General features: G+C 35.5%; 4 protein-coding genes across 12 annotated transcripts; 1 reads left to right on the top strand and 3 right to left on the bottom strand.

Moving 5' to 3' along the window:
• Positions 1 to 6: 6 nt before the first annotated feature.
• LOC137818188 (uncharacterized) lies at positions 7 to 3899 on the bottom strand. 5 transcript variants are annotated; one of them, XM_068621455.1, is made up of 7 exons: positions 3648 to 3899; positions 3358 to 3435; positions 3005 to 3186; positions 2456 to 2919; positions 1494 to 1904; positions 1132 to 1331; positions 7 to 492 (listed from the first exon to the last, which is right to left on the bottom strand). In XM_068621455.1, the coding sequence occupies exons 4-7, from the start codon at positions 2889 to 2891 to the stop codon at positions 247 to 249; spliced, it is 1293 nt and encodes a 430-aa protein (XP_068477556.1). In that variant the 5' UTR covers positions 2892 to 2919; positions 3005 to 3186; positions 3358 to 3435; positions 3648 to 3899; the 3' UTR covers positions 7 to 246. The 5 variants fall into 5 exon arrangements, with proteins under 5 accessions (XP_068477556.1, XP_068477557.1, XP_068477560.1 ...); XM_068621456.1 differs by having other exon boundaries at positions 2456 to 2910; positions 3648 to 3897; XM_068621459.1 differs by having other exon boundaries at positions 2456 to 2910; positions 3077 to 3186; positions 3648 to 3878.
• A 1953-nt stretch (positions 3900 to 5852) lies between these two features.
• On the bottom strand, positions 5853 to 11121 carry LOC137818582 (probable plastid-lipid-associated protein 10, chloroplastic). 5 transcript variants are annotated; one of them, XM_068622096.1, is made up of 11 exons: positions 10982 to 11121; positions 10730 to 10863; positions 10398 to 10646; positions 10134 to 10229; positions 9473 to 9553; positions 9006 to 9092; positions 8689 to 8744; positions 6971 to 8606; positions 6755 to 6891; positions 6413 to 6495; positions 5853 to 6336 (listed from the first exon to the last, which is right to left on the bottom strand). In XM_068622096.1, exons 2-8 carry the CDS (start codon positions 10859 to 10861, stop codon positions 8492 to 8494), a joined length of 816 nt encoding a protein of 271 aa, XP_068478197.1. In that variant the 5' UTR covers positions 10862 to 10863; positions 10982 to 11121; the 3' UTR covers positions 5853 to 6336; positions 6413 to 6495; positions 6755 to 6891; positions 6971 to 8491. The 5 variants fall into 5 exon arrangements, with proteins under 5 accessions (XP_068478197.1, XP_068478195.1, XP_068478198.1 ...); XM_068622094.1 differs by lacking the exon at positions 6413 to 6495; XM_068622097.1 differs by lacking the exon at positions 6413 to 6495 and having other exon boundaries at positions 10760 to 10863.
• A 1316-nt stretch (positions 11122 to 12437) lies between these two features.
• On the bottom strand, positions 12438 to 16541 carry LOC137819770 (26S proteasome regulatory subunit 8 homolog A). The gene is made up of 9 exons (XM_068623749.1): positions 16166 to 16541; positions 15974 to 16071; positions 15393 to 15617; positions 15116 to 15178; positions 14852 to 15015; positions 14127 to 14283; positions 13834 to 13932; positions 13612 to 13722; positions 12438 to 12791 (listed from the first exon to the last, which is right to left on the bottom strand). Exons 1-9 carry the CDS (start codon positions 16359 to 16361, stop codon positions 12651 to 12653), a joined length of 1254 nt encoding a protein of 417 aa, XP_068479850.1. The 5' UTR covers positions 16362 to 16541; the 3' UTR covers positions 12438 to 12650.
• Positions 16542 to 17332: 791 nt separating this feature from the next.
• LOC137819609 (V-type proton ATPase catalytic subunit A) lies at positions 17333 to 23320 on the top strand. The gene is made up of 20 exons (XM_068623506.1): positions 17333 to 17692; positions 18219 to 18345; positions 18461 to 18516; positions 18596 to 18652; positions 18786 to 18897; positions 19009 to 19046; positions 19139 to 19240; positions 19494 to 19550; positions 19659 to 19730; positions 19812 to 19913; positions 20141 to 20203; positions 20284 to 20416; positions 20703 to 20809; positions 21048 to 21242; positions 21450 to 21536; positions 21656 to 21760; positions 22044 to 22141; positions 22240 to 22318; positions 22607 to 22695; positions 22780 to 23320. Exons 1-20 carry the CDS (start codon positions 17615 to 17617, stop codon positions 22892 to 22894), a joined length of 1872 nt encoding a protein of 623 aa, XP_068479607.1. The 5' UTR covers positions 17333 to 17614; the 3' UTR covers positions 22895 to 23320.
• Positions 23321 to 23760: the final 440 nt, after the last annotated feature.

Genomic DNA, 23760 nt, shown 5'->3' with positions numbered 1-23760 from the left:
AATCACTTCACACAAAAAAGATGCATTTTTTGTAAACATTAAATCGAGTCTAAGAACCAACAACAAGAACAATGCTTGTTGTTAGATTGAGTGTTACAACAACTTGGAAACTCTGAATTTTGACAGAACAAGACTACCCACATACATACATACATTTTAGATAACAGACAGAATTCATCCTTCCTTGAATTAGCAACAATTAGCGATCCAAGGACAAAGAAAGAAGAACTAAACACTGATCTGATCCTAGCAAGGGAACAGGATGGGGCATGGATCCCTCTCTAACCTACCACTTGATAAATCCAGTTTTTTCATCTTTTCTTCACACCAAAACAGTTGCTCCCTGGTCATCCTCGTCATTCTCAGAACCCTTGATACCATCTTCACGTCAACAAGCCCAAGCAAGAGCTGAATGTCCTCATGCTTTTGTGGCCAAGAGTTCTTCTTCCAACCTTTTTTCTTTCTCCTCAGTTCCTTCAGCTTCACCACTTTCTGCATTTAGAAGAGAACAGATACATTTTCTTAGTCTCATAGTTAATATCCATAAATACTGGCAGGTAAAGCAAAATAAATAATCAATTGGCTCCTAAATTTCTGCACACAGTAGCTCGTGAGACATTAGATGATTGGCTTATTAAAAACTTCCTTGACCCACCTATATGTCCTAACCTATTTCGTAACAAACAAGAAAATGCAAGAACTCCATGATCCACCCGGACATCCAAATTCTATTTTCATCAAAAGCAAGAAACAAGGAATAACCATTCTTAAACTTGAATTAAAAGGTAAAAGTAGCTCAAACTCACTAAGCTGAAACAATGGCTGATAGATTGCTAATAATAATTCATATTAGCATTTTCCCTACCAGAACAAGCATATTAAAGAGCCATTCGTAGCAAACCTTGAATGTCAATTACCCAGCATTTCAAATAGACAACGACAACTCATGGAAAAGATGGAAGGTACCGTGCTAAGAACATACTAGTAAACTTTGGCAACTACCAAGCCTAAAAATCTAATAATTGGGAGGACCAATGCACGCCAAGCTAACCAGTTGTCTATGCTATTCAAAAGTTTACTAGGTATATTATAAAATTGCAATCTTATCACAAGGTAAAGTTCTAAACTTACCTTTTCAAGAGTTGACTGAATCTGGTGTAGAGGAGTTGCAAGCTGGTTCTGATTTCCAAACAGGTTGGTGGCACCACTAGACTTTTTATTCTCCCTTTTCAGGAAAAGGTGGAATGTTAGGATAGAGCTTTCAATTATCCTGATCAGTTCAGGAGCAAGAACTCTTATCTCTGCATCATCAGTCAATTCATGATCTGAGCCTGAATAGATTCATAAAGTTGAGCACTTATAGTCAACACCAATACAAGAATAAGCACAAGAGCCACAAAATCAAAATTACATTCATTGACAAGCAACCAGCAATTTATTTAATTATTATTCAGCAGTATCCGTGACACTCGAATGATTTTCAAGAAATTCACCTCGTATATTAGGAACCTGAAGCAGTTTAGGCAAATTGTTCCTAGTGCGAGCATATATTTCAGCTCTACGGCCATGCTCAAAAGGTTCATTTTCCATAAACCTTTGTAATAGAACCTGGAACTGTTGAAACTCTTGTGCACTATGGTTGTAACAGGTAGGATTATCATGTTGCCAGGATATCTTCTGACTCATATGAGAATACTGACAATGAAGTGCCTCCCAAGTCAAGCAAATTTGACCTACATATGCTGTTTCAATATCCTGGTACGGATCATTCTCTGGCTGTTGAAGATGTTCAGTCTCATTATCAGGTTCTTCAAATTTTTTTAAGGAAAGACACCGAAGGGGAGAAGCCAGCTTTTTTGATGCAGATCTTGGAGATCGATTTGAAGTTGAAGTACACTGTGAACCTGACATAGTGAGAGGGTGCAGCATATCACAAGATCCGACAAACAAAAATACTATATTTTATCATCAATTACAATTTGCAGGTGGTAAAAGGAAGGCAATATCAGGGTTTCTATCTCCAGATAATATCTTTGATCAATCAAATATAACCAGCTCATCGTTTTTTTTACCAGAGAGCTTTACATATAAAACTAGATCATGCACATTGAACCGTTGAACATAATTCTAGCAACTACGATTCTATTTGGGTTTGTGCTTGGGATGATGAAAAATAAGCTAAACTGAATGCAGACAGTTATCTAAATCCAAGCTTACAAAAGTGCAAGCTTTTCTTTGGTTTAATTTTCATCAGGCAGGCATCATGTGACACGTCCACACACAAAAACACCTAAATGAACGCAGGCCAGAAACCGAATTAGCATTCCCAACACTACAACTAGCTACATGTGAAGCATACAGAGATGGCATCATGAAAGACTAGATAAACTGATTTTGTTTTCTTTTACCACTAGCTTATCCCCACACAAAAATCGTAGCAACAACAGAAATCTACCTTTGCCAACTTCTCTAAGCTGTTGAGTGCTCATCCGATCAAATAATAGCATTCTTTCACAGTATTTTTCAAACACAGCGTCAAAACCACGCCACCATTGCTGACCTTCTGCCTCCACATCCCTCCATTCGTTTGAGCTTGTCTCTCCCTCTTCCTCTTCATCCTCCCCTTCCTCCGGGCAGGAATCTTCTTCAGGAATCAACACCATAAAACTGTTTCTTCTCAATTCTTTCAACCTCCTCTTAACCTCATTGGTGATAAAATCATCGTCATCCTCGGCTTCACCAGCAGAATCTGCATTTCCTGATTTACACTGATCAGGACCGTCAGTGTTGAGCTTTGGTTCCTCGGGCTCAGCCACCGCCTTGCCAGACAAATTCTTTTCTCCATCTGCTTTCGGAGATTTTCTGAACTTCCTGATTTTCAAAAACTCCATGCTTGATCACCCTACTTTCCTAAACAGACTATTCGACACTCAGCCCAATATTATAAAATGTTTGAGCAAAACCCACAACCAAATCAAATGGAAATACTAAATAAATAACTGACCCAACAAATAGTAGTTCAGTTCCACGACAATCAGCAACAAAGCGCAGGAAAATCTAAGCGGAAGAAAAGAACCTTTATTTAGCTTGTTGTAAAGGCAAAAGCTCCAAAGTTTCCGTACCAAGTTCCAAGACAAGACAACAGTGATGAAATGGCGAAGCGAGCATTTCGTAGAAATGTCATTCCTTTGAATTCAAATAGATGACGTGAATGAATGAATCAGTAACGGAGTAGCACCCATTTGAAAATGAGCAAAAGTAGAAAGCCCTTGATAGAAAAAGGTGATAAAAGGAAAGTAGTTTCATTATGAACCCCACCCACCAAAAATGCAATGCAAGATGGTCCATTCTTCATACCTTTGGCAGAAAACTAGGAATGCATTGAAGCATTAACAGAGATCAGAGCTACCAACAGGGCACACCTACATTCAACTTCTGAAACTCACCAAAAATTAAACACCGGAAGACTAAAATGTCAGATTTTTAGATGATGACTGAGATGCACTAACCCCACAGCCAGTACCAATTCCAAACCCAAAAAAGAAGAAGAAAAAACAACATGCACTGCACTACATACACACATGCAATGCATATATGAAAATGGCCAAACAGGGCAGAAAAAAAATGCAACATTTTTCCACACTGACCTGAGGATTTGGGAAAGTTGATATGAAGATCAATGTGAGGAGGTAGGAGGGAAGGCACAGCAGAAGCAGAAGCAGAGAGAAAGAGAAACCCTAAGCCCAGAGAGAGCAAAAGAGAAGAGAAGAGAAGAGAAGAATGAAAAATAAATAAAAATGCAATAAATGTGAGAGAGAGTGCAGAGAGCAGAGTGCAGTGTGCAGTGTGTTTTGTTTTGTTTGATTCCATTTCATCTCTCTCTCATTTTCATTTCCCAATAAAATAAATTAAAACTGCACCATTTATATACGTTAAAAAAACAACACTGACACAATAAGCATAAATAAATATATAAATAAATTAAAATAAACATAAATATGTAAATAAAAGCACAGCACAATTCCCAATAAAAAGAATAAAGAAATAAAAGAAGAGAGTTTGAGAAAGCCGCGCAAAAGTTATTTTAATTTGTTACTGTTTAATTTTATTGTAAATAGGAAAATAATTAAAAGCTAGTAAAAAGAAGAATGTAACGGATGTGATATTATTATGCAAAAAAATATATAAAATAAAATTACAACCAAAACTTGTTAATAAACAGCTGAAATTGCAGAACCAAATATATCAATTAAATGTATAACAAGATTATACTGATTATGCCATTATTATTAATAATGAAATAATTAAGATTTGTATGATAATAGCTGTAATATCTCAAAAAGCACATTTATTAGTTTTTCTAAAATGAATAAATAAAATACATTCTGCATTTCTAATTCAATTTCTACATAAAAACTTTAAATATATGAATATTTTAAACGATTAAAAATGTATCTAAGAAATTAAATTAGTTTGGGATGTGTGTTTGAAAGTGTGGAGGGAAATGGTGAGGTGAAGGATAGAAGATTGAGGGGTGTGTTTGGTTGGTGGAATTCAATGTAAAATGTCCACAAACACTATACATATTTTAACATAATATCAATTATGTTATCAATAACTTTACAATAACTTAAGACCTATATTATCAATTATGAAATCATTTATAAATGGATAAAATATTATTTTGAATTTTGTAAACTATCATTAATAAGTGTGTTCTTCATTCTCATTATTGAAAATCTATTCTAAGCTTTTGGACTTTTATAATTTAAAAAAAAAAATTATAATGTTTATCTTTTATTTTGTTATTGTTAATATATGGAATAATTTGGTTGCTTGTTGAAAGTTTGAAACAAAATAAGCGGAATTAAATCAATAGATAATATTTAATATAGTAATATTGTAGAAGTTGTGAATATAAAAAAAAATTAGTTAATATATGCATGGTCAAAATGTTAAAAATGTAATTAATTTGAATATTGATGATAGATTGTTGTATTATGTGTTTGTGCACATTTTGTATGTGGACCAACAATTTTGTTTAATTATTGCATGAATATAATTTTATGTTAGTCATATTGAAATATTTTGACCAATTGACTTCATTACATATGCGTCGTTGCATTCGTATAATTAGACTTGTCATACTATTTCTATAGAAAAATCTTAAATAAGTTTAATATCGTTCAAGTTAATGGTTTGATAACATGGTAGAAAAAACCATGACGATAAACAATTAAGACTCACCAATGTGAATAGAGGTTTTGAGAATGTTCATCAAAGAAATGACAAACTCCAACAATATTTGATAACTTTCAAGATCATCTTGAATGATAACATTTTTATTTTATTTTCACCCTATTATTATAATTTATGTTTGATATTAATTAAGTATTAAATTTTAATCAATTTCAATTTATTTTATTAAATTTTAAAAAATTTACAATTTTGCTTAAATGTTTTACAATTATTTTTACTTTATCAAAATTCATTTTCCATAATTTTGTTTGTATGCAAAATGCCACATAATTTATATTTTTTCCAACTTAATTCATAGACCGTAACACTAGTTATCTTTTAATCACAAAGAAGTTTTATATATAAACAAATAACTAATTATATTTGATTTTAAATTAATTTTAACCACAGAAAATAACATCAAGAAAGGACCGTTGCATATTGTTATAGAGGAAATGCATGAATCTATTTCAAATTTGTTTATTAGACGTAGAAAGTAGAGACCAAATCCCGCTTTGTTGGGATGTCTGACACAACAACAATTCACGAGAGTTCATCATGAAACCACTTATGTTCCTATTTGGAGATTTTCTGGGATTTTGTAACACAGTAAGAATCACAAATCACACACTCAAACTAATCTTATTTCACTTCCCATGATACAACGTTAGTTCAACAAAAGTTTCTCACCCAACCAACTCAAGAGAGTTCCAATTACTACAAATCATTAGATATTTAAAAAAAGAAATTGTTTGCACCAATAGCACACTTAAATTAAATTCTAAATATAATAGTGCATCAACCTTGCAATCGAAGGATGCATCAAAGAAAAAAAAGGGAGTAAAAGTGTTTGATCTGATCCATCGGGATTTCAGAGCTGGTTCATTCTAGTGATGATACGTGAATGAAGGTTAGGTTGATTGGTACTTGCTAGAAATTTAACCAAACAGCTGGTATATTCTGAAACCTGCTTTTGACACATGCCAACATATCATAATAATCTGATTTGCTGAAGGAACCACGAAAATCAGTAAAAAGCTTCTCAAACACCTTCCACTGTACTTTGAACGATCTGGTGTAAGGGTATGGAAGAACAACCTGCTCAAAATAACAACTAAAATGATTCAAGGGATATAACCATAACAAATTAATACACTAATGACTGGTGAATTACCTCACAAATAGCCAGCAAGAGAACATACACATTTGAAATTGCTTTCTCTGATTTCAATTTACATGATGACATGTAGAATTACGCTATACATTTGAATGGTATAAGCACAAGATGGAAATTCCAAATGGGTAACCAAGATGTGTTGAGAGGTGTACACAATGGGAGGTAACAGATGTGGAAAAGTGTAGAAACAGACGAAATTTGAAGGGAAAAAGGATATTTTCATCATTTCATAAAAAAAACTGAAATTTTAAACAGAAGGTTTGTAAACTGGTACAAGTTGTCAATCTATAATTTGTTTATTTATTTATCAGAGCAACAGAAAGAAAGAAAGAGACTTACATCCCCTTCACGGGCAAGGCGTTTAAGCAAGGAAAATGTGTGGTCGCTGTGGTCCAAATTCTGGATAACAGCAAGCCAAACCCGAGAAGCAAGTTGGTGGGCGATGTCTCTGGACTTGCCAGAGGCAATGAACTGATCTGATAAACAGAAGAGTTTGAGATGTGAGGAAAAGGTAGAAGCAAGTATGAAGAAGAGTGAAGGGTGATTAGCACATACCAATGATGGTTCCATGAAGAATTCCACTGTGGGGAGGCATAATGAAAGGTTGAAGTTGCTGTCTCAAGAAGAGATAGGTGTGGCCGATGATCTCATGAAAGTGGTGGTCAAGTTGTGGATCGTGAGGCTGAGAAGCAAAGATGCATTGAGTAATGTATAAGGCTGTGAATCTGGTCTTGGAGTTGTTGGGTAGAGGAATGGGGCCAAGCCATGGGAGAGGGAGAGAAGGGTCTGCCATGAGTGGATAATGGTGGGAAATAACAGCTTGCCAGAAGCATTCGCAGTTGGAGCTGAGAAGATATGCAAAATGCTTATTCACGCATGCTATCTGCTCCCACTCACTCACTCCACCTCTCAGAAATATCTCTATCAACACATCATCAGGAACCTTCCCTATCTCACAGACCCCCTCTTCTTCATCCCTCTTATTCTCCTCCATTCCCAATTCCCTAAGGATTCCTTCAACTTTCACACTGTGCTCTTTTTTTCAACCAATTAGAGCCCAAACTCACAACACAAGCACTGTTCTATTCTATTATTTAATGCTCCACAAATTCCAGTGAATGGGTTCCCATATTCCTGCCCATCTCCCTCTGAGACTTTATAGTTTATAATTCAAGGGTCATTTTCATCTTTCTGAGACTTTATATCTAGAATCGACCCTCCTACTAATTACCCTTAGGAGACCTAATCTTGGGGGGCCCATGTTGATGAAATTATTTCTCCTTCTGTTTTAAGTTTTGTTTTACCATTCTGTTTAAATGATGCTTTCATTGACTCGTTCAAATACGTAATTTGCATTTGAAAAACTACCAGCTACTAATCTGATTGGTACACGTACACACTCAATAGTAACAAGTTAACAACAACTGAAACAAGTTTTTAAATTTAGTGGTCCCCATAAAATATCTGTATATATTACTGTTCAGAACTTAGAAATATCCAGATAAGATAATAACAAATAAAACTAACAAAACAAAACAAGACATAATACTATGCATCATATGCAGCGTAAAATGATCACTAGACACCTGCACTGTACATAGCAGGATCAGGCTCCTTATCCTCTTCCCACGAGTTGTATAGCTTATATAAACATCCCCAATTCTACAACCAACACCCACCATCTTAACTTTGCCAATACATAAAGGACATATATTTACAACACAAATTTTTCATCCAACCATATTACGACCTCCAATACTATTACTTTTAATATTTGTTCATATCATTAAATTACAAATTTACCTTTTACTATATATATTTATATCTAAACCCATCACATCATACAACTCTCAGGATTGTCAGAGCATAGAAGTATAGAAATAGTATAAATATACATAAAAAAAAAGCAGTTCAAATAGAGTCAAAACAGCAACTGGATATAATAGGCTTCTCTAATAGCCAGAACTCCTTCTGGGCTCTATGCCTCTGATCAATTTCTCGCTACATGGGTCCACTTCCATCCACAAAAGCTCATTAAGTGTTATGGCTGGCAAACAGTACCAGTTTCAGTGCTCATCAGTAGAGAGATTGGGCTCTTGTAAAAACAAATACCCCTCCTCCACCAACTGCACGACCCAAAAGCATATTATCATCCAAATAACTAAGGTAATATAGTCCTCCCACCGATTCCCTACAATTAAAAAGAAATCATCATATACGTTTTTGTCAAAAGAAACACACTAACTATTTCAACAAAGTAGCCCACGACAAACCTTCCTGGATCTCTCACAGGAATTTGAGCTTTGAAAGTGCGGAGAAATTGCAAAATCTGCAGGATAAAAGCACAATTATATGTGCAACCAATAAACAATATCTGTCTCACTATATAAACAAAATATGTAAGCTAACAATTTTGACTTATGCACTAGATCACAATCATATTACATCGTTTACATAAAGTATGCCATCAAAGATTGGAGCAAAAACAGGCTTCGTGACATAAGTTACTGGTGTCAATGATATCCATATCCTATGCCATGGCACATTAAAATTAACATCCAAATACAGCCATAATTTAACGTTGACTTACCTGAAGATTTATAAAAGATCTTGGTAGTATTGCTGGAGCTATTAAAGCCTGCAGCTCTTCACTAATATTTATATCTTGAACTGCGATCTGCCAGGTATAAATTGCAGTTTCGTCCAATGTTATAACAGCATCACACCAACTAAAGAAAAATCCTTATATTCATACCCAAACACCAACTGTAAGTTCAGAAATAGCCTAGCCTCTTTACATTGAACTCTTTACACTTTTTTAGAAATAATCTTAAACCACATAATAAAATTCAGAAATAGGACACGGGAAAAAATGTTATAACATACAATGAATACCAAAAATGAAATTAAATATGGACGATCATTCCAAAAGTTTCAAACCACTTACGTAGAAGAGAAATTATGTATATCCTAAAAAACCCAGCATCTGTTTAGACAGATATTGCACCTCAACTCAACTGTAGTAGAAAGGATGCTCAAGAAAGTGAAAATGATTACCTCTTGAAACTGAAGGTATATATTACGGACAGATACAACATTAAACTTGGCGGATACAAGCAGTGTAGCACCTTCTTGTTCCTACACGAAGAAGGACAATAGCTTTTTATATTTGAGTCCATGGAGAGAGCACCAAAGCTCAAGCTCAAGTATTTCGTCTAATTTCATTTTTCCAACCAATTAAGGATGGACAAGATGTTAGCAAGAGAGCTTCACATTTGAACAAATCTTTAAAAACAAACACTTTAGAATTTAGAGTTTTGAAGCAAATTATAGGTCTTGAACTTACCCATTGGGGCCTATTGCAACAAAGGTTAAAGCCATTAAGTACAACTCATGTTCAACGAGAACGAGCAAAAACAAAGGGAAAGTTCAATGGTTCTCATCCAATATTAATTTTTCATTTTCCACCCAAAATTCCAACAGAACATACTCAGGAATCAACTAAGTTTAATACAGTCTAGTTATCTCTTTATAATATTGTAGAAAGAAAAAGGAAATAAATAATTGACCAGTCAAGTGTGAAGTTAGTACAAACAAAAGTCACAATCCAGTGTCTGTATCTGAAATCTGAAGTTTAGGACTTCGTCATGTACTATGAAGTTGCAGCCTCCTAAGCAGAAAACACGACAGGAGAAAGTAAAAGAAGGTGTTGTTTTACCTCTAACAAATTTGGAACACTCCATCGAACCACATTGCGGATAATACCTCCATTAGATTGATCACGACATTCAAATTTTTGAAAGATCTGTCCAATCTATCTCAGCATATGAAAGCAAATGAAGTAATAAAACGGTAAGCAGGGTTGAAGAGATTCATCTTTACCTCTAAACCTTGAATTGATCATCACATAATGTTAACTTGAAGAAAGAAAGCATAGATGAGAAATTGTAGAAAGTGAAATTGAAAGTAGATTGGTATGTACTTGAAAGAAAGGAAGTGTAGCAGCAGCTTGGAGAAGGATGAGAACATCAGGGGCAGAAGTGTACTGGAGGCGCCATGTTCCATCCAACTTGGCCAGATTGATTGGGAGACCCATGTTGCGGCCTTCCACATTGACCAGAGCCTCCTCAATGGAGGAGCGTTGATCAGGAGTTGTTAAAAGACCCCTTTGGGTGTCTTGAACAGAGGTCAGAAGTAGATGTTTTTTGCTCTCTAATTCAGAATCATATGCCTTCAAATAAAGCCAAAAACAAAAACAAAGTGGTTGGTAATGCCATGCCATGCCATGGGAAAGGAAAAGTAAGTAGCACGAACCAGAGCAGAAGGGAAGGAGAAGTTCCTAACAGTGAAAGGTCTGTTCAAATGGGAATTGAAATTGGGCCTTCTTGTTATGGAAGTGGAAGAGAGAGATGGTGGGTACAAGGCTGAATGAAAAGCCAGGTCCATTGCTGCAGAAACAGGAGAATCTATAGTATGTTTCACACAGCACAAACACAACACAACACAACAGAACATGAATCCAGAAAGAATCCATAGCAGAATGAAGGAATGAATTAGTTTGATTACCTTTCTCTTGTGTTTTGTTAATTGAATGGCTATGGTTCAGTGACTGGGTATTTCGCCTCGGCTACCACATCCATTCTCATTCCCTATTACAATCAATTTTCCTTTTCTTACAAAGCTAAATCATCCCCTCTTTTTTTTCTTCATGTTTTTTATTCAATTTACTTCTAATCTTTTACTACATTTTTTATTTTGATATTTATCCATGATTAGTATTTTCCTTTTCATATAATGGTGATTAAGAAACTGATAATTGATTTTATGTTATCCATTTTAATAGAGACGCCTTTTCTTTAAAAGTGATGAATAAAAAAAACATCTTCAAAATTCATTTTAATTAAAATGAAGTGTTTTATATCAAATATTAAATTGATAAAATATTGTCTATATATATATTATTGATCTAAATGGTGATTGAATATCTTTTACTGGTTTAGTATTTTCTTTTTTTTGCTTAATTTTGAAATTAGTCTTCTCTTAGATCAGTTACTCAGGTTGTTTACCTGCTCTATTAAATTATTGTAATCTGTAATGATTTGCCATTGCTAATTATTAACTTTAGCGAATTCAAACTAACACAGATGCAAATGTGACTCACGGATTTCTAGAATATATAATGTAATAAAAGGAGTGAGATAAAAAAAATAATATATAATATATGTAAAATGAATATATGTGTATTATTATTATCCCTTTTTCGTATCTGTAATAGGGTGAGAAAGAGTTGAAAACATACTTTTAGTGAATATAAATTTGCCTTATAATATTATCATTGAGTATATGTATAACCTGGCCTTAAAACGTCTTTAGGTTTCTTATGTTATGGAAAGAACTATAAAGAAACTAGTTAATTGTTAAAAATCACATAAGTTATTCTTTATATTTCAAAAATTAATTATAAAATTTTAACAAACACTAAATCATCATATTTAAGATAGACAAACATTGAATAATGTACATAGTTTCCCACATATCAAACCAAAATATGAGAAAAAAAAATATGAAAAAAATTAAACTGTAAAACAAATAATACACAAAAGAAACTTGATTTAGAGTCATCAAACAGTAATGCCCTTATCTTCAACCACTGTGCTCTTAACCACATAATATAATCTTTCTTAAAATCAACAAATAAAATTCATAGCTAAATTAATTTAAATTTGCCCATATAATATTAAATCTGAGTTTTGTATATTAAAATGAATTTAAAAATTATTCGAAGTACAAAACTACGTACGAAGCATAAAAATATACTGTATTTACTTATAATTTATTATATATAACAAATTTATTAACTTCTATAATAATTGTCTTATAAAATTACTTAATATATACAATATATAATATAATCAAAAAAACAAATTGGCCTCCGAATTATTTTTACCATTTTAATTAAGAAAGCTATTTAAATTATATTCAAGCATGAAAAAGGTAGTATTTGAAGTTAGATTGTTTAGAATTAATAAGAATTTTTGTAAAATAGTGTATAAATGTTGTGTGCAGTTCGAAGAGAAAGACAATGAAGAAACTGAACTGGAAAGAATCATGATTTGGTACATAACATGGTAAACTTAAATCAAAAGGAAAACCAATGCCACCGTAAATTGAAAACCTAAGGTGAATCTGTTGTCCGTCTTCACAAGTTAAGGGCACCAGAAACATGAAATAAAGATCACTTCCACAACTTCCGCAATGACATATTTTTTTCAGTCTCCTTTTTCATCACCTTCGCCACAGCCATCTCGAAATCCTCCTGAGTCACGTGTACTCTCCTTTCCCTCAAAGCAAACATACCAGCTTCAGTGCATACAGCCTGCATAAAACACAGTTTGAGCATCACAGATACTGAAATAGCGTATTAATTTAACAGACAAACTAAATTGCTCTGTTCCTGCATTATTATGAATACTTAAAAATTAAGGCTCGTTTTACTACGTCATCAATTCTACTAGCATTGCTGATTTTTTTGATATTATAATGGATTCTCTTGCCAAATCGTGATAAAATCTCACTATTATATAAAAGGCTCGGCATCCTGAGTAGTAATAATACATGTGAAATATCTCAACTAGTTACTAATCCATTATAAAATCTCCCAATCACATAGCAGTAGTTTATTCTTGCTACTATTTCCTTGTATTTATACGTCCAGCTAAGCACACTATACTCGTTCTGTATCGTCTGCCTTGGTGGCTCAAGATTCTGCAATATACACTCAGATGTGATTGATGCACCACTATTTATTAATGTATTCCATTTTATCAAAGTCGTTCCTTGTATGTTGACTATTTTCATGGTATCTAGGCAAAGACGAACTCACATTTTATTTACTCTAACTCTCGAAGGAAACTTACATAAACAATCCCAGCCTCATGACATCGTAGAAGTTCTCTAGGGTTTTTCCATAAAGAAAGTGACATGTATATGTTTGCATAGAGAAAAGAAAAAATTATATATGAAGGCACGACACCCATCATCTTAATAAATATAATTATATAACCGTAGGTTAATAATTCCTTGATACGAGATCAGCAACACCATCACAAATTGCTTCAACAAGGACAGTTTTTAATTCGATTGTATAGCAAAAGGAAAAACCAAACATATGATGCAAATGAAAAAAAAAAATATACCTTAAGTTCAGCACCAGATGCTCCATTCATCTTCTCAGCAATCTTCTTCAAATCAATGCCACGCATTAAATTCATTCTCCTTGAATGGATTTTCAAAATATCTAGCCGAGACTGCACAAACAAATACAGTTATTTCAGGAATATTTGTTATGAATGCACAAGGTGCACCCTTTATCCCATTACAAATACATTAACAAGTAACATGAAGGCAAAAAAGCAAACCTCTTCATTGGGGTTAGGAAATTCAATCTTCCTATCAATACGTCCAGGTCTAAGGAGAGCTTGATCCAAGATATCAATCCTATTAGTGGCCATCAAAACCTACAATAGAAAATTTATCTTCAGAACCTCCACAAAGAATTGTGAACTTATCTCAAATGAGTCAAATAGAGTAAATAATATCCCTTATGTTCAACTGCTTCAAGTTTCTATTTACAACAGTGGACATTAGACTAGCTTTAAAATTTCCCATTTTCCCTTAGTGGTACAACATAACAGTATAGAGCTCCTTTTACCTTGATCTTATTTGAAGCTTCAAATCCATCCAACTGGTTGAGAAGTTCCAGCATAGTACGTTGTACCTCACTGTCACCATTGCCACTTCCAGATTCCATCCGAGCAGATCCAATGCTGTCAATTTCGTCCATGAAGATAATTGATGGAGCATGCTCCCTGTCAAGAAGACAAGCGTTGCATGATAATATTTATATATAATAACAGATTAGGAAGTGTACAAATAACATAAAACGAAAATCTGAATAAAAAATGTTAGGCATAACTTCTTAAGGAGAATAAAAATGTCAACCTTCCCTTTACAGGTGCACTTATTAGTGGAAATTGCAAAAAGGACATAATATTCACACCAAATTCAATCGACACCTGATACATTGTATGCATCTAAGACCAAATTTGACAATCAAAATCTAAGAAACTATGCATAAATCTTTGCCCCAAATCGAGTTAACCCAACCCCTCTTAAAACTATCCCCAACTCACAAAGCCATGAAAAGTTCACTTTTAGAGAAATGCTAGAAAATACCCTAAAACACACACTGTCCTATTACTTAAGAGTTTATTGAAAGCTACAAAATCAAGAGAGGCTCGTCAGATATTGGGAACCCCACAAATTTTGGGGTTTTTAAACCTGAGAGGGTCTACTGCTAGCATTTCTCTTGTTTCCCCTTTTACTTTGGTATAAACAGATAATATGAACAGAGGAACCTAAACAAAGGGTACAAACCTGGCCATAACGAAAAGCTCCCTGACCATTCTAGAACCTTCTCCAATGTATTTCTGAACCAATTCAGAACCAGACACCCTTATGAACGTACAGTCAGTATGATGAGCCACTGCCCTAGCCAACAACGTTTTTCCTGTACCAGGTGGCCCATACAGCAGGACACCCTGTGATGTGTTCAAGAGATTTAGCAAATAGAAAATCAACATCCAAAGTTTGCTGATTGAATGACATCAAATTTAGCAACAACTGCAAAATGGAGACTACCTTTGGTTGTGCAATTCCAAGACTCTCAAAGAGCTCAGGATGCTTAATTGGTAGCTCGATGACCTGCATATTTAACCACACACATGAGGCCCAAAAATAATACTGATCTTTTCTAATGTACAATATACATATACGTAGAAAAATACATGCATACAGAAAATAACACAGGAGTGATGCATGGACAGACACTGATGGATTGGAAGAAATATCAGGCCCTATCCTTGAGAGATTATGTGCATTAAAATGCTAATAATATTGAAAGTTCCGAATAATGTACCTCTTTGATTTCTTTGATTTGCTGGTCTAAACCACCAATCATGTCATAGGTAGAATCAGGAACTTTCTCAACTTTCATCAGATTGACCAACGGATCAACTTTACTGGGCAGAACTAAATGAAGAACATAGCTATCATTGCGAAGTGCAACTCTAGTGGATGGAGTGATCTTTGTAATGTCAATACTTTTGTCAATGTCGACAACGTATTTTCCTTCTGGGTGGACCTGGGGAAAAGTAAAGGAAAAATCAGCACTTCATCTTGGTTTTGATCCATTTTTTTGTTAGTTTCGCAAATAAACAAGCAGTACCAACAATCAGATGAAGTCAAGCGTTGGTAACTAACAGGTGAAAATAAATGAAGCAGTGTCGTTTGATGCATCTTTTCAGAACTAAACATAGCATAAACTCATCCAACACTCAGCAATCCTTGAGAATAATTAGAAAAACAAGACATCATAAATATAGATCTATAAGTGTGCACTCTACACCAAAAGGAGAGACATCCATAAAAATATAATTGGAGAGCATTAAAGAAAGAGGAGCAAAATTAAAGAAAAAAAGAGACAAAGGAGGGGGTGACCTTGACAAGGACTTTGTTCTTGCCCATCACTTTGACAACTTCACCGACATAGGAGCCAGGCTCCTGTAGAAGCTGCAACTCTTCGCGTAGCATCCTCACTGTGGAAATTGAAAAGAGATGGAACGATGAATAGAATTGGATAATGGAAGGCGAAGAATAATTAAAGTAGGGCTAGGGTTAGGGTTAGCGGACCCCTGGAATTGAGCTCGTTACGCTGAGCCTCAAGACGGTTGAGGTTATGCGTCTTTTGACGGAGAAGGAGCTGATGCTCGTGGATGTTGAGAGAATAGTAGTGGCGGAGACCCTCGCCCTGCTTGGTGGGCTTGGCGGAGCAATTCTCCTCCGGCACGGCCTCCACATGCTTCACTTCAACTCCCGCAAGAGCCATAATTAGAAAGATAGGTATCTCTCTGCCTTTCACCGATTCAAATCAGAGCGAAACCCAAACCACCAGCTTCTTGATCCTCTTTCTCTTCTTCTCTCTTCTCTCTTCTCTCTTCCTGGGTTATGCTATGTCGGTTGGTAAAAGGGAAATACCAAAAACAAACCTCTACAAGTACTGTTACTTGCCTTGCCCAACACTACAACCCATTCTTCTATTGGGCCCTCTCGCTTCTCATGGGCTGGCTCTACGGCCCATCCTAACCCCATTCTTCTATGGGAATTTCTTCCTGCACCCCTATGTTTTTCTTCCCACACCTCTAAAATTTTAAAATTCCAAAACTAGCCTTGACCTTATTTGAAAAAGGACACTTGTATTTCTTAAATTACGGATTCTGAAATCCATAAACATGCACGAATTTGCAAATCTGGAAATTAACAAACTTATCAATCTCTGAAAGATTTACGGATGCACCAATCTGAAAGTTTTGCAGATTTTATGTTTTGTAAACCTAGCGGACTACACTGTCTGAAATCACAACATATGTATTGTGGAAACGAAAATCTACAATAAAAATGGAACAGTAGATCCGAAAAACAAAAAAAAATATTACTTACCTTCTTTTCCAAACAGAAAATCAGAAACCATCAATCACCATCAAGAGAAATGTCTTTTTGTTCCATGAGATGAAGTAGCACCACTCTTGAGAGAGCAATGTAGTTTGTCTGTGTGCAAAGGAAGAAGAAAAAGTAGAGTGTGGATATTGTGGTTCATTTTAGGGTTTTTTACAAAATAATAGGGGTAGGTTTGTCTTTGCATAACATTATGGGGTGCAAAAATAAACGTAGGTGTGCAAGAAGAAACTGCTTTCTTCTAATGGGGCCTCTCGCTTCTCATGGGCTTTACGGCCCAACAATATTTCCTCTCTCCAGTCCAAGATTCATTCATTATTTACTATTTTTATTAATTAATTGATTAATAAGAAGAATGAGTGAAAAGTAATGTGCGGACAAGAGCGACGTGGGAGGAAGGAAAGAGCGTACGTGGTGCGATAGTGTGTGCATCTCCGCAGCAGATCAAATAAAACAAACCAAATACATCCATCACTGTCATCATCATCATCATCTTCATCTTCTTCTTCTTCTTCTTCACTCTCACAATCCCAATCTCATCACGCACTTCCATCACTTCTCTTCTCCAATCCTTAGGGTTTTCACCCTTTCTCGCATCGGATCTTCAACCTCTTCTCCGATCTCAAAATGCCCGCTGTCTATGGAGCTCGCATGACCACCTTCGAGGACTCCGAGAAGGAGAGTGAATACGGTTACGTTCGCAAGGTTCGTTCTCTTCTCCGCCCCTCAATTCCTCTCGCCTTTTCTGTTAATTCGTTTCTTCCACCACTCGCTGCCATCTTCGTTTCCACCGTCCGATCCAAATCCAATCACCTCCCGTCTCATCGTTCGATTCGCTTTGCCTGTTGATCTCCATACACGATCGCCACTGCCAATTTCGCACCTTCGCTCTGCTACTTATTTCTCGTTATATCACCTTTTTTTTCTTTTACAACCGTTTACATCTTCAATCTCTTCAATTGCTGCTGCCCGATCTAACTTTTTTTCTTTCTCCTTTTTAGTTCTTCCTTTCTTCTTTTTTTGGACCGTTTTACTGTACATTCTGCGCTTTTTTTGCGTCTTTGTATGCTGTTCTCGGAATCCCTTGAGGCTAGGTTACTTTTGCTTCCTTGAGGATGTGATCCACTTAACTCTTCGTTCTCGTTATTTTTTTTTTTTATTCTTTGGGCTCTGGAAGTTTAACACGAGGGTCATGGATGGATGCTGAATTGTGTTTTCCCAATGAAAACAGGTCTCGGGACCAGTCGTGGTTGCGGATGGCATGGCTGGGGCTGCTATGTATGAACTGGTGCGCGTTGGTCATGATAATCTCATTGGGGAAATTATTCGTCTTGAAGGGGATTCTGCTACTATCCAAGGTGCAATTTTGAAACTGCATACTGCGTTGATAATACCACATTTTCATCTTTTAATCGTTTATGTTGACTTTTGTTAGTTTTTAATGAAAACCTATTTGGTTCTCTGCAATTTTAGTTTATGAGGAAACGGCTGGTTTGATGGTTAATGATCCAGTGTTACGGACGCACAAGGTGAGATTCCGTATACTTTTTTCTTATGTTTAAATTCTTACTGTGAACTTCAGCTGATAAGCAGTATGTTTTATAACAGCCTTTGTCCGTGGAGTTGGGGCCTGGAATATTGGGGAATATTTTTGATGGAATTCAGGTGTGCTTTTTCCCTAAGCAGAACATTTAAGGATTACATATCACTTCAATTGCTATATGCTGACCACTTAATGATTTAAGTTTTATTTTCTTGGCCTGTTCTTTCTAACTTAAATGTTTCTTTATTGTGACAGAGGCCTTTGAAAACTATTGCTAAAAGATCTGGCGATGTCTATATTCCTCGGGGTGTGTCTGTTCCAGCACTTGACAAAGATACACTTTGGGAATTTCAACCTACAAAAATTGGTACTAGAGAAATAAAATTAATTTTCTTTTTATTGTTAATTTCTATATTGAACAGAAGTATTACATGGACCGTTTTCTTTTCTGATATTCTACTTTCTTCACTGATGACAGGTGAAGGTGACCTATTAACTGGTGGAGATTTGTACGCTGTACGTTTCTGTTGCCTTTAGGTTGGCTTGCAAGTTGTTCCTATTCTGTGCATCTCTTTTTTTTAAATCTTGTGAATTATTTACCGGTGCAGACTGTTTTTGAGAACACTCTAATGAAACACCATATTGCACTTCCTCCTGATGCCATGGGAAAGATTACCTACATTGCACCCCCTGGCCAATATTCTATAACGGTCAGTTTTTTTTAACTCCTCTCTTTTTATGTACTGTGCTTTTTTCTGTGAGATGATAATTTTTTAGTCCGTTTTTTCTTTTCTGACGTCTTTTTGGAGTGATATTCATGGTCTCTCTTTCTCTTTGCTTCATATTCTTCTGATGATGGCAGGATTGCCAAGTTTACATACGTATTCAACATCTCTATTCTCGCATTCAGTAGCTTCTCTTATTCTTTGCTATCTATGATTTTAATCCTTCTATTATTTTCAGGATGAGGTATTGGAACTTGAGTTTCAAGGTGTCAAAAAGAAATTTACCATGCTTCAGGTTTATAACCATTTATTTTGTTCATTGTAGCAACTGAATTGAAGTATTGCTCTTCCTTATCAGTATCCTACATTACAACTTTCTTTTGGGTACTTTACCCATTTTCAGACTTGGCCTGTACGTTCACCAAGGCCTGTTGCATCAAAACTTGCAGCTGATACTCCTCTTCTTACTGGTCAGGTAAACTCAGTTGTTATCAGTTGTATCATCCATGATGTAATTGTGATAGTTTTCATGGCTAATGACTTCTGTTTTGTACAGCGTGTTCTTGATGCCCTTTTCCCCTCAGTTCTTGGTGGGACTTGTGCCATACCTGGAGCTTTTGGCTGTGGGAAAACAGTCATCAGTCAGGCTCTTTCTAAGGTAAACTTAATACACCCTAACTAGCTTGCTTTGTGGAGGTATTTTTGGGGGGGTGTTGTATGCAGCCTTAATCAATGAGTCTGATTCCAGATTCAAACTCATGAACCAGTCACCAAGGTGAAACTGTATTGTTGTGCCTGGGCTAACTCTCAACCTAGTACGCCCCATTAAGACAGTTTTTTAATTATTAATATTTTCCATAATTTTTCTTTCCCCTCTTCTGTCAGTATTCCAATTCTGATGCTGTGATCTACGTCGGTTGTGGGGAACGTGGAAATGAAATGGCAGAGGTACTTTTTTTTCAGTTGCCTGTATCAAAATACTGCATTTCTTATTTTGAAGTTGGCAAACTAATTGAATGATTGTTCAGGTTCTCATGGATTTTCCCCAACTTACAATGACATTACCTGATGGTCGTGAAGAATCTGTCATGAAGCGTACAACACTAGTGGCTAACACCTCAAACATGCCTGTGGCTGCTCGTGAAGCTTCAATTTATACAGGTAACTTTGTAGCTATTAAATTCTAGAACATCTATTTATTGTTGGTAATTAATATATACTAATTCTCTCGAATTGCAAGTACAATTTGGTTGGCTTTGTGAAAGTCTTGTAGGATTTCAATCTTTGCATATCTCAGTGATTGCGCTGCAATAAACTTTGTTGTAGATCCATGCTTAGTGTCAAAATATTCTGCATATTGGTTATTTTCACCTGGCTCAATTTTATTTTATTTGCCCTTATAATGGACCAGTTTGACCTGTGTACTGCATTTTTTATTTAATTGCAGGAATCACATTAGCTGAGTATTTTAGAGATATGGGTTACAATGTCAGTATGATGGCTGATTCTACATCTAGATGGGCAGAAGCATTGCGTGAAATCTCTGGACGACTGGTGAGAATTTTATTGCCTGTTAGGAATATTTTTTATTTTAGTTTTGTGTGCTTAAAATACATATATTATTTTGTAGTTTTCCTGACTAGTATAAACTAGGCCATTTATATACAATTACGATTGAGACATTTTCTTTCCTGACTAGTATAAAGTAGACCATTTATATACAATTACGATTGAGACATATGAGGCATGGACCCTGGTTAATTGATTTTGATGATAATGTTGTCTTCCACAGGCAGAGATGCCTGCAGATAGTGGATATCCTGCTTACCTCGCTGCTCGTTTAGCCTCTTTCTATGAACGTGCGGGGAAAGTAAAATGTCTTGGAGGCCCTGAACGAACAGGTAGTGTAACAATTGTTGGGGCTGTTTCACCACCTGGAGGAGATTTCTCAGATCCTGTGACATCTGCAACCCTCAGCATAGTTCAGGTAAAACTATACCTTCAAATATGGTTGAAAGGGGTAAATGCATGCGAATTAAGTCAGCAATAAGCTTCAGGTTGTTTTGACTAATGTCCAATATTTAAAACCCTGATCAGATTTATCACTATGAATAACCATCTAGTTAAGTCCCTTTTTACCTATTATTCAATGACTTCCGATTCATTGTATAAGTTTATATTTGCTGATTGACAGGTTTTCTGGGGTCTAGACAAGAAGCTTGCTCAGAGGAAGCACTTTCCTTCTGTGAACTGGCTTATTTCCTATTCAAAATACTCAACGGTATGTCCTGAAGTTGGTTTTTAGTAACTCATTATCCTGCTGTTTACATTTGTATGCATATACTTCGTGTTTTGGTTCCATAATTTTTCAATTAATATTTTCTTTTTTGGTATCTTTAGGCACTTGAATCCTTTTACGAGCAATTTGATCCAGATTTTATAAACATTAGGACTAAAGCTCGTGAAGTTCTGCAAAGAGAAGATGACCTGAATGAAATTGTCCAGGTATGTTTTTTTGTTGGTTCTATTATATTGATTGTTTGTCAAAAAAATGCACCGATGCTTAGGATGGGATTAAGAATCGTTCAGCGTCTTCTGAGAATAGATGTGGTATCATAAGTAACTTGTGGGCAAACCACTATTTATTCAAAACTTGGGTATGCATAATTTGATGAGTGGAGCTCTAAATAATTACTACTAAATTATGGTGTTGTATAGTTTAGAAAGTTTATTAGGATGTATACGCTTTTGTTCTATGATACATAACTGAATAATGTGTTTACTCCAGCTTGTGGGCAAGGATGCTTTAGCTGAAGGAGATAAGATCACCTTAGAAACTGCAAAGCTTTTGAGAGAGGATTATCTTGCTCAAAATGCCTTTACACCGTAAGTCTCCTTGTAATTGGTTAACTTCTTTAGTATGTATTATATTATTGTTTTTATTTGCTGTTCTTATGTTGCGACCTTTTGTTTGGCTGTGATAGATATGACAAATTCTGCCCCTTCTACAAGTCTGTTTGGATGATGCGTAACATTATCCATTTCTACAATTTGGCCAATCAGGTATGTATGGACTAAGGAATCCGGCAATGGTTTAGTTTTGTTTATGTTAGGAAAAAAATCCATGGAAACATAAAGATGGATTTTGTGTTCTGTTCATTGCATCGTGTCTGTCATCCCTCACATATTTGGACAAGAAATGGTTGTTTCTTACTTTCTTTGTGTTCTGCATTCTTGATGATACCTCAGCCAAAGTGTTATTATTACTCTTACCTGAAAAGAAATTTCAGTTAAGATGGCTAAATGGCATTCAAAGTTTAGAACTTTAATGTGGGCTGGCTACATGTGCAGGCAGTAGAGAGGGGAGCTGGTACAGATGGTCAGAGGATAACGTACACCCTTATCAAGCATCGTGTGGGAGATCTCTTCTATCGATTAGTGTGAGTACTTGTAGTGCTACACATGATGACTTATTTTGACATGTTAAGTAGGTCTCTTATTCTATTGATCTGTTGCCATTGCAGGTCTCAGAAATTTGAGGACCCAGCAGAAGGTGAAGCTGCTTTGGTCGCCAAATTTCAGAAGTTACACGAGGACCTAACTACCGGTTTCCGCAACCTTGAGGATGAAACCCGATGAATGAAAGATGATGGTGGGTAGTTTGCGCAAATATTGTGTTATTCCTATTTAAGAGGCAATCTGGCGTACCAGGGTTGCAACGTCCCCAGCGTTCTCATATTTGACTGTTTGATTCATTCATATCACATTTATTTCCCTTCTTGGTGCTGGTTTGACTTTTGATCTAGTTTCATGTGTACCTATATAATCCTGTGTTTTCGGTCAATCCCTAGTTTGTTTATTGAGAATAAGAAATGAAACGTTGTTCTTTCAATATGTATTTAGGAGAATAAAATTATTTTAGAACATTAAATGCCTGAGGGTATGTGGATTCTGGATTCACAGGGTTGGAATTTTTGGGGGAAGTGAATCATCTCGAATCCTGTATTTCATAGATGGACTTTTTTTGTAGCAATGAGTATTTATTCCAATTATTTTGCATGTCAAGTTTTGTGATGCTAAAATTTAAAGATACCAACTCTTTTCTTACACCCGCTCCCTTACGAACATTTGCGCGATATGACTATTTCTTGAACCAGAGTGGTTATGTTATAGGCATATGTATTACGAACTACAATTATAAATTATAATTTAACCAAGTCTCATTCTTATACATTATAATGTTGCATAATAATTATGTCAATGATCATGATATGGAGTTTATTAATTAGACGATCTAGGTTCTTCTTTCAATCGAATGTTACCTCTTGACACCTATTCACACAAACAAACGTTCTACTTTACTACTAAAACTCACTTCAACTTTGCTATAATTATAAGTAATTATCACGCTCTGAAAACTTACATTCTCCCCACCTATACGAGAAACCACTTCAACGCAGCACAATGAGGCATTATTGATACTCAACATTATTCTATCCGTTCCT

The sequence above is a fragment of the Phaseolus vulgaris genome, chromosome 10 (genome assembly GCF_000499845.2).
Source record: "Phaseolus vulgaris cultivar G19833 chromosome 10, P. vulgaris v2.0, whole genome shotgun sequence".
Classification (NCBI taxonomy): domain Eukaryota; kingdom Viridiplantae; phylum Streptophyta; class Magnoliopsida; order Fabales; family Fabaceae; genus Phaseolus; species Phaseolus vulgaris.
This window is presented reverse-complemented; position numbering and strand designations above follow the sequence as displayed.